The sequence below is a fragment of the Temnothorax longispinosus genome, chromosome 12, assembly GCF_030848805.1.
Source record: "Temnothorax longispinosus isolate EJ_2023e chromosome 12, Tlon_JGU_v1, whole genome shotgun sequence".
In the NCBI taxonomy this organism is placed as follows: Eukaryota; Metazoa; Arthropoda; class Insecta; order Hymenoptera; family Formicidae; genus Temnothorax; species Temnothorax longispinosus.
In genome coordinates, this window is record NC_092369.1 from 7,035,433 (window position 1) to 7,046,104 (window position 10,672).

General features: G+C 40.5%; 2 protein-coding genes across 3 annotated transcripts; one reads left to right on the plus strand and one right to left on the minus strand.

Annotated features, from left to right (window-relative positions):
* Nucleotides 1-90: 90 nt before the first annotated feature.
* On the plus strand, nucleotides 91-5,549 carry LOC139823104 (DIS3-like exonuclease 2). The gene is made up of 8 exons (XM_071795403.1): nucleotides 91-942; nucleotides 1,084-1,757; nucleotides 1,909-2,170; nucleotides 2,256-2,791; nucleotides 2,890-3,169; nucleotides 3,278-3,471; nucleotides 3,552-3,831; nucleotides 3,908-5,549. Exons 1-8 carry the CDS (start codon nucleotides 448-450, stop codon nucleotides 3,998-4,000), a joined length of 2,814 nt encoding a protein of 937 aa, XP_071651504.1. The 5' UTR covers nucleotides 91-447; the 3' UTR covers nucleotides 4,001-5,549.
* A 218-nt stretch (nucleotides 5,550-5,767) lies between these two features.
* March6 (membrane-associated ring finger (C3HC4) 6) lies at nucleotides 5,768-10,637 on the minus strand. Of its 2 annotated transcripts, none has more exons than XM_071795401.1 (7): nucleotides 10,491-10,637; nucleotides 9,134-9,583; nucleotides 8,714-9,035; nucleotides 8,232-8,605; nucleotides 7,360-8,016; nucleotides 6,824-7,277; nucleotides 5,768-6,700 (listed from the first exon to the last, which is right to left on the minus strand). In XM_071795401.1, exons 2-7 carry the CDS (start codon nucleotides 9,518-9,520, stop codon nucleotides 5,952-5,954), a joined length of 2,943 nt encoding a protein of 980 aa, XP_071651502.1. In that variant the 5' UTR covers nucleotides 9,521-9,583; nucleotides 10,491-10,637; the 3' UTR covers nucleotides 5,768-5,951. The 2 variants fall into 2 exon arrangements, with proteins under 2 accessions (XP_071651502.1, XP_071651503.1); XM_071795402.1 differs by lacking the exon at nucleotides 10,491-10,637 and adding an exon at nucleotides 10,251-10,398.
* Nucleotides 10,638-10,672: the final 35 nt, after the last annotated feature.

The window sequence follows — 10,672 nt, forward strand, 5'->3', positions numbered from 1 at the left end:
AATGAGCGACGGGGACGATCCACGTGACTCACGTGACCCACGTGCGCACGTTCTCTCTCTCATTTCGGCTCATCTTGGCCTAACGGGGTGTAACGGGGCCCTAACCCCTAACCCAAATTCTCGCCTCGCCGCGCATTCTCGTCGATCTAACGCTAACGGACCGTGTATTTATCTTTTTTTTCCCCTCCCTTCAATGTGACCCGAGCCACCCGAGGTAACAGCAGGCGGTGCATGACGTTCGCGAAATTTTTCACGGAGTCGGTGGTTCCCAGTTGATCCATGCGGAGATCGTTTTTAACTCTTGACACACACGTAGAAAGTACAAGCCTTATCTGTGATCTGTTCTTTTGTAATCTGTATCTTTCTTTCCGATTGTGTTCCGCGTTAGATATACGGCTAGTGATTCTTTTATCGTCGCTGCCCCGATAGCTCGTTCTGTCGCCGATCATGCCCAAGTGCTTGAGAGTTGACGAATCCGCGAGGAAAGCCGAAGACGGATCTCACCGCAGGCGTCACGGTAACACGTGTAAGGATGAACGAAAACGCTGCGGGCAGAGAACGATTTTGAACTCCTTGACGAGCGAAGCGTTTATCACTCGTTACGACGAATTGACGGAGCTCAGCAGGCAGCTCGCGGCTAATCTCAAGATCTCCTCGAGTCTCCAGTCCAAAAGGAGGAACACGAAATCCGACGTAGCAGATAATATCCAGGGACAAGTCGCATCCAAATCCTCAGAAGATGCTGCGCAAGATAATACGACGCATCCCACGCAGCGTGCGAGCACGTCTCAGGTCTTCTGGGATGTTTTCAACAGATTGGAAGCGAAGCACAGCACTGCGGGGGAATGTAACGATTCTGCGAAAGAAGAAAGAAAAGACGACAGGACGACGATGGTGTCAGCTAACGACAATTGCAGGACTAAAAATATAGGTACAAATCAGGTATAACGCAAATCTTTCTTATTCTTGTTTATGTAAATGTTCCGTAGGAACTCCCATTATTTCTGCATCTGGTAATAATTTTAATAAAACTATTATATTCTCCATTGTTTTGTCATTCATTAATAATAACCGTTTTTCCAGGCTGATACTCTCGATAACAAAGGAAAATACTCGAGATTGACAAGGGCTAATACACGAAATAAAACAGGAACGCATGCGGAAAACAAATCAAGCGCAGGGAAAGAAAACTGTGGTGAAAAAATAATAAAGAGCAATCCGAAGAAGAAAAAGAATACAGTAGTAGAGAAACCAATCAGGAAGATATTTACAGATCACATACCCGTGCCGAGAATGTTGAATATTTTAAGAAAGCAACCGTTCAATGGTGTACAATATGTAAAAGGAAATCTCCGCGTGAATCCCTCTTTTTACAAATATGCTTATTTACGTTTGCACAACGAAGAACGTGACCTGCTGATCATTGGTATATCAAATAGAAATCGTGCTTTTGAAGGGGATCTGGTTGTGGCATGCGTAAACCCTGAAAAATTCTGGCACGAGTGTTCCGACGGAGAAATACAAAAGACTGGTAAAATTGTTTGCATATTAGAGAAAGTGCATTCGAGACGAGCGGTTGGATACTTAAAGAAGAAAGAAAATTCGCTCCTGATGTTTCACCCAAAAGATCAGAGAGTACCGCTGGTTGACATACTTCCTGAATCTGTGCCGTCTTTATATCACGATCAACCAGAACTTTACGAGAATACAATGTTTTTTGTTAATATCGATTTTTGGGACCAGATACATGCATCAGGGTAGGTCTGCGTTACACATATCTAACGCGTAGAATAATATGTCACAATTTTAAAGATATATATTCATACGTTTATATTGACTTTCCTGTCTTCTGTTGTCTCTGTGTCCTTGTAAACATGTATAAAATATATTTCTATACTGTATTTACAGGCGAGTTCTTTCGATCGTGGGTAAAGGTGGCGAGATAGACACGGAATTAAAAGCCATAATACTTGAAAATAATTTAGATGTATCTCCATACCGAGAAAAGTTATTAAAAGGACTTCCAACTAGTGATTATACTTTAACAGAGGCTGACTTAAAAAATAGAGAGGATTGGAGGCACGAATGCATTTTTACGATAGATCCCGCGACAGCTGTTGATATAGATGACGCCCTTTCTTGTAAAGTCTTAGATAATGGAAACTACGAAGTAATTGCAATATATTAAACTTAAACCGTAGCAGATTTATAGCACGAGAGGTTGTTTAATAAATTATTTTTTTTTATAATTTCAGATTGCTGTACATATATCAGACGTTACGCATTATTTGGAATTTTTCTCTCCGCTAGATACAGAAGTTTTGAAACGAGCTACTACTATTTATTTGCCACACATGACTTCTCATATGTTACCGGAGGAACTGTGTCAAGTTTGTTCTTTACTACCTGGTAAAGATAAATTAGCCTTTTCTGTGATATGGGAAGTAACGGCAGACGGTGAAGTCTTGAAACATCGCTTCGCAAGGACTGTAATAAGATCGTGTTGTCAAATGTCCTACGAATCGGCTCAAGCCATGATCGACGATCCGGAAAAGTCTTGGCCCGACGATTTTCTCGACATAAAGGGAGATTACACGGCATCGTTATTATCCGATATAGTGAACAAATTATTTAAATTATCCACACAATTGCAAAATAAACGATTTGTTAACGGTGCGCTCAGATTGGATAAACCAAAGGTGGAGATACGTATAGATCCCACGCTCAGTCAGGAACACGGGATTCCGATACCTGTAAACTATTATGTGCATGAAAAACACGATAGCAATAGGTGAGTTTTTCAGCTACTTATATCTCTATTGATTTATTGTATTATTTATGCATGAGGAAACTAACTGTTTTCAATTATTACGAATATATGTATTTTAGTCTTATAGAAGAATTTATGCTGTTGGCAAATATGACAGTCGCCGCACAATTGTACAATAAAATTCCCAAAACGGCTTTATTACGTATTCATAAAGCTCCATCCAAGCACTGCCTCAAGACAGTTCATAATATATTGCAAAAGTACGGAATTCATTTGAATACTGAAACAGCTGGAGCCTTACAAGCCAGCATCCGTCGTTATGATTCAGAAAATAATTCTGTCGATTTTATGAAATACGTTATGATGACTATCGTAAATATGTGTTCAAAGTCTATGATGGTAAGAATTTTTATTTTTTATATTACGTGATTTATTAATGTAAAGACAAATAGCGGAGGATAGTTTACAATTTGATAATTCTATAATACTGAAATTTTTATTTCTCAGCGTGCAGAATATATATGCGCATCTGCCGTACCTTTGCCGAGTGATTTAAAACACTATGCATTAAATGTGCCTCTTTACACGCACTTTACCTCACCCATTCGAAGGTATTCCGATTGCATAGTCCACCGTTTGCTCGGTGCGACACTCGAAAATAAACCTTTACCAGAAAAATGGACGGTCAAGTTGTGCTCCAAGTATGTTAATGATGCGATACAAAAGCAGAACGACATAAAATTTGCTTCAACAAATAACTTTTACATTTGATTTGCGACAGAATTGCAGCCAATTGTAATTTGAAGAAATATAGTGCGAAATTAGCTCAGGAACAGAGCACGGAGGTGTTCTTCGCGTATATGGTAGGCCTTGCAGGCGGATTTGAAACGGCAGCTACTGTAATATACGTGAAGGAAGACGGTATAGAAGTTATGCTCTGTGATACTGGCATAAAATTAAGAGTAAATCTTAAAGATATAGAATCCGTTGCCACATTGAAGTATACCGCAGATTATGTACCAACTATAACTGTCAATTGGATGAAACCGCCTACTGTACAGGTAATATTCTCTATAATGTACTAACAAAAGTAAATTATCAAAATGATTATTAATAAACTGCAAATATCTATTTTAGATAATCAATTTGTTTAGTTTGGTGCATATACAGGTAAAGAAAATTAATGACGAATTACGCTTAAAAGCAACTCTTCTACCGCCGCAACAGTAGACAGAGATTTAGGATATTTTTAATTGATTTTATAATGATCGACAATTTATATGATTTATCAGAATCCATTTTAATGTATGACAAATTGTAATATTTTAAAAATTTACGAATACTCATGTATATATATATATATATACATGGAAAAATTGGAAATTTGGAGGATTACAAATATTAATTAGTGAAAATACAGAAGACACAGTTTAACAATCATAGCTACACTGAGAATGCAATAAAATCATTTTTAAATCATTTTAAAAATGATTAACCTGTATGATGGATAAATTATTATTATATATTTTTTTTATATTTGTTTATTATTATTATATAACTATTAATGTGAAAATTATACATAATCATTGTTATTAATAATAATGATTATATATATGTACATGATATAAATTTTTTATTAATGTATTATTATATTTTATATAATATTATTATTATATTTTATATAATATTATTATATTTTATATAATATTATTAAATCTATTAATGTTTTATTATTGAAAAACTTGGATGCAATGACAAAGGAGACTAAATTTATTATATACAATCCAATTTTAACAGTTACGAATTTAGACGAGATACCACTTCAAATTGTACAATGCAATCCTCCAAAATATCGAATAAAAGTATCCAATAAAATCGATGTATTTTTATATTGTTTTTACATATCTGACATCTGCTTGGTATTAAAAGCATTTAACGTTTGCCGAGTGATTATTGAATGTAGTATATTTTTAATAAATAATGCGAATTTGTTACAAAGACTGTGTGGAAATGATTTGTAAAAGGATGCAATTTATGTAATTTTTTAACACTAGCGCATAATATTATTTCATAAATAAATATAAAGATATGTATGTATATATATATATACACAATTTTTTTTGGACAATATACCATTTTATTATAAAATATTAGTTTATTGTAAATGTTTTATATACATGTACATACCGTATCATTGGGTATCTACATGTGATTTATGCATAAATATTAGAAATAATCGATTTTCATGAACAAAAACAAAAGTATGATTAAGTATAACCCGTATGCGAAACTTTAATTAATTTGCAAACATTTGAGGCTATTGTAAAAATATTCGATTAATTTGATTACATTAAATCCAGCCGCCAGTCAAATGTATGCAGGTTTATACAAATTTTATTACATAGAGATCGAAATTATATCCTATATTATAGTAGATAACAATGACCACAATGTACTTTCATATTTCCTTTTTTTCCCCTCTTAATCTCTCTTTCTAAGATCTAAAAGAATTATCGAGAGATTTTATTCTGTACATTTATATCTGTAACATTTATCTTATACTTCTGTATGTCTATTGTACGACTTCCTAACGATTTCAACCGCTGTTAATGTTACCTTTGTTTTACGCAGTTTTATAATTGTCAAGTTATATTTACGTAATAACATAATAGTGACATTAAGAATACAGCTGCGTTAAGAAATTATAGAATAGACACAAGATGGACTACGTCAGAAATTCACAGTTACCTAGCAAAGAATAAAATTGTGTTTCTCAATATATTTACCATAATTCTATAACCGTAGTCATCCTTCGTTGCTGCAAATAATGCGATTGAAATCTCGTTCATTATTTGTCAAAATAATTGATATACATCATATTGATATTAAAACTATGAAGCATTGGAGTGAAAAGCGACACTGGATAACAGTCTTTGATTTATTCGGTATCGCTTTACATCAATAAATTATAATATTAAAAATAAAACCATGACTGTATATGTATATGTATGTATGTGTGTGTATATATATATATATATGTGTGTATACATATATATATATACATACATACACATGTATATATAATATAAATTATCAATCAGTAAGTAATTATTAAAGAATGTACACGAAGCTAATCCTAATCCGTTTTCCGCCCGTAACAATATTATGCCTACTGACACCGTTAGCTCGATCGCTGCGATTGATGCTGCTGGGTCTGCGATCTGTTACGATGCTCATAATTCACGAGCCTTTGCCCCACAAGATACTTGTCGTTCTTAATATGCTCGTACAGCTTCTTGAACTGGCGTATCTGAAAGCAAATCACCGCGCAGACCAGATTTACTAAAAGAAGAAAAGGATATAGACGTCTGGCGATAAGGATCTGGGTCTGCAGATTAGTCACGAGAAGTGGAACTATCCCGTAGGCCACGGCATAAGGAACCGCAAGGGCGAGGCCGAAGCAACATATAACGGGAGCCGCTAATTCCTTGATGACGAACTTTAAATCCATTTCCCTTATGCCTTCGTTGTACGCTCGCTCGATAGCGAGACGTATTCGCCAATCCGGTCCCATCATCGTTATGGCGGTAGCTATCTTAGTGTACAGTACGCCCAAGGCCCAATCTTGCCAGATGAATAAGATGGGATTTTGTTCTAACGGGACACGCAATGGGACCACTACTACTAATTCAAGAAGAAGACCGAACAGGAGCGGTATAACGCCGACGAGCAACACAAACGCCACCGAGGCTTTCACGGCCAAGATCGCCCAGTGTTTGATCCGGTCTATAATGGCTCTTCGGCCGCGAGGCAACCAGGAGAACGCCAATGCTAAACCTCGAGCTGCGGCCCAACATACATACGTCCCGCAGGCTATCGTATACACTTCGTGTACCCTTCCGGATAGAGACCCCACAGTTTCGCCACCGTCTAAAATAAGAGCAAAAAATCATAATTATTTTGAGTATATTTTGCAAGATAATATTCTCTCTTAAAACGTTTACATGAAAATTAAAAAAAAAAGGAAAATAAATATAATATTGGACGACTTACCGGATCCGGTCAATGTAGGCGGCAACACAGGCGGCGACGGAGCGGGTGCCCCTACCATCCACAATGCCATCACTCTGCGTCCGAGCCATACGGGCAGCGTCATAGCGACTAGACTGGCGATCACGAGGGACACGCAAACGCAGAACAGAAGCCCGACCAATCTCGCGGGAAACCATCGCGGCCTGACATAAGGTTGAAATCCCGTAGGTCCCTCTCTGTGCAACAGCGCTTGATGCGCGGCGCCCAAGTCCGGATGTTGTGGTTCTTCGATTACCGCCGGTCCCGGCTCGTCCGCTTGATCCCGCAGAAGATACGACTGCAGATCCAGCATCCACGCTACCACGCGGCACCACGCTCTCACTAGGGCTCTCAGCCATGTGCGCGTGTGCGACTGCTCCAATAACGCGGGAAGGATCACTTGCAACAGAAGCAACTCCAACGAAAGCTCGCTGACCTAGAATTTAGAAAATACAATTTAATCACCGCAATAGGAAGGAGTAAAATAAATGAACGTTATTGCTATTTTTGTCCTTTACCTGAGCTTCGCTTTGTACGGTCACAGTGTAGGGTAAAAATCCTGGCCAGGCCCATCTTAGGATCTTCACGGGCAGCCACAACATCAGCAAAATTGCCGTGCCGAATATGATTGCGGATGCGACTAGTCGACGTACGTGTCGTAGTATGGGAAGATGTATCATTTCTTGTATAGGAGAGAAATCGGGATCGTTCAGATTTCGCAGAAACCAGAGAACTCCGGGCCGCAGAACCTCACGTAAGAGAAGTATAAACGACGCGAAATAATATATGTAAATCATCCCCACCAGCCAGTGGATGAACATGGATGTGCCGGGAGCGAGTCTGAACGAAGATTCTCTATCTCTGAGCGTAGCGTCGAACATCGCCAACGAGCAAATGTCCAACCACCAGCCGCAGACTAATGGAAGTACGCCGATCTCCACGACAGAGAGCAAGGAGACCTTGACAATAACGTAGCAGAGTCCTAAGATTCGCTGGGAGCGCTGAAAGCCTAACAGTGCGGCGAGAGTGTGGAGGATCACCAGACAAACTCCGATCACGCAGTAACCGCACAGCGTGGTCACCAGGCCTTCGAAGTGCGACGCGGCCGCGTGTTCCTGCAGGCCCAATCCCGCTATCGTAAAATGACCGATATGATACGGACAGAAAGCAAATACCTGAAAAAGATTAAGAAAAAAAAGATTAAAAAAAGAAAGAGAAACTAGCTTTGCAAAATATCATTGTTTAAAAAAATTACACATTTATTTAGTGTATTTAATCGCGCGTAATATAAGTTAGTTTTTCGAAAAAGAACAACGTATTGTACGGAAGTTGATCGAAAACCGCAAGGCAAGGATTAAATAAATATATATTTAATCACATGTAATCTCACCATGATAAATAAAGTATTTAGGGACACAACCCAGAAGACATGTTCAAGAAAGACAAGAGATCCGTCCAATCCTAAGAGACGTTCCCAGGTTAATTCCTCAGCTGGCCTGTCCCACTCCATAGGATTCCAATTAGCCTCCTCAGCTTCACCCTGCGCCTGTCCTACCACGTGTGCCTGCACGCCTACCGCGTGTCCTCTCGGCCAACGCTCGCCACCCACGGCATTCGCCTGTCCACCGTCTACGCCGAGTTCGTCTCTGATTGGAAGGGGCGGTGCGGGAGGAGCAGGTGCCTGTATATCTCTCGCTAGATCCTCGGGTTCGCCAATTTGTGGATTATTGGCCAAGTTTTCTGCCACATATATGGGACGTTGTTCTACAATTTGGTTTAAATAAAAGGAACCATTAATTTATATTACAGATACAATTAAGTAATTTTATCGCTTTTCAATATATAAAAATCTAGCTTATTTTGTCAGATTACCTTCATTATGTAACTCTCCTTCTTGCGGAATAGGTGGATCAATGAAGGGAGGGACATTGTTGTTGTCCTGGACTTCTTGTGGCATAGCACGCTGTTCCTGAGGTTGTTGCGGTCGTTGTGCGTTTGCTTGTGGCGGATTGTCGACCGGGGGCAACTGTATATCTCTCTCGAGCCAGTCGGGACCGCCCGCGTGCAAAATCTGCTCGCGTAGCCATACTAGACCGATGAACGCGAATAAGGTGCAAGTAACTACGAAACAGCCGTGGAACACGTCCGATGATATATTTTCGGTGGAAAGCATATCCGTCGGTAGCGACATTATCTGCAAATACACAAAGTCAGTGATAAATTTGTCGATCTTTAAGTCGCAGATTCCTGTGTCAAAGCCAAGGATTTATTTTACGTATTTCTCTCACTTACCCGAACCAAATCGAGCGGTCCGCTGAAGAGAGTTCTATATGTGCGACACGCGGTTAAAGGGACTATTCCTAGCCACGCGATTGCCACCAGGGTGTAATGTAACCAGTACTTGACGGCGGTGACGATGCTCGAGAATAAGCCGCCTACTACGTCTCTCAGTGGTAGACGTCGCGGCATGTCCGGGCTGTATATAGGTGTGAATGAAAAGCGGTAGCCACAGAGCTCGCAATACTCCTTGCGCGAGTAGCGCATCCACTGGACCAGGCACTCCTGGTGTATCCATTTAATGCTGCCTGTACATATGCACGGATGAAACAGGGGTCTGTCGGCGAGGCCCTCGGATCGACAGACCCTGCAGATGTCCGCGCCCAACATGTCCTCCGTCATGTTTGGTATTTTAAAGAAAGCCACATATCACAAATCAGGGAAGTCAAAGGTGATCTTCTATCGCTGAAACCAGATGAAATATCCATGATTTCACAATCAGCAAACGTAATGTTTTTATAGAGATGTACGTTATCGACACAGATCGCTTGTTTGTGAGATCTTGAAAAGAAAAAAGGCATTTTCCTATTTCGTATCTCAACGAGAATTTAAAAACTTAGAAGGAATATTAATTAAACGTTTTGCAATCCCAACTGGATTTGACATGACGCCTTGCAACAGTCTACCACAGTTTTTAAACAAATCATGATTATAAACAGCAGAACTGTATTTTTGCGAGGTCTCTCCATAAATCCCTTCAAGCGATAAAAAATCCTGGATTCATGTCAGACCCGGTAGTTACATAAAACCCGAAGACGAGGCATCCGACCCTCTCTCATTTGCCAGAAATAAATTTTGGACCGACCAGGATCAACGAGAGCGGACAACGAAGTTCGTGAAAAAGGAGGAGAGAAAAAAAAACCCGCAACGTGGCCGGGGAAACAGAAATCTGCGTATTCGCCGATTTCGAGCCGCGATCTCTATACCCCGAGGATCGAGTAATTGCGCTATTAATTATGCAAATTTAACGCGAGGCAGGGAACAATCGTTCAATGACACGACACATCGCTCGATGTGACGCGACACGTCGTCGGGTTTTCGCGCCTCCTCTTCGTCCGAGGAAACGGCGTACGTGCGATCGCCGGTGGTCGTGGGCGCGCGGACACGCGGAGCGGCGCGTCCCGCGGATCGTCGACGGCGAAGTCGCGAGCACGAAGTGTCCGTCGTTGATAAAAACAGCGGAGCCGACGCGCGTATGCACGCGCGGGTATACGTGCGCGTTACGATTCCTCGCGTAATCTCTCCGATCTCCCGTCGGCGGTGACGTAACGTGGCGCAACGTTAACGCGGACACTCGGCACGCGATACCCACGTGTGCGTGCCCTGAGGAAAATCCACATCGGATTGAAAATTGTCGTGCAAAATATTCGAGGGACGATCTCCGCGGCTCCGAAGCTCCTTCCAGCTCCTTCTGCGTTCTGGTTCTGCCCTGGGTGACACCAGTTTGGTGAAATTTCCCACTCCGGGAACCTACGAAACGCAAAATCACTGTTC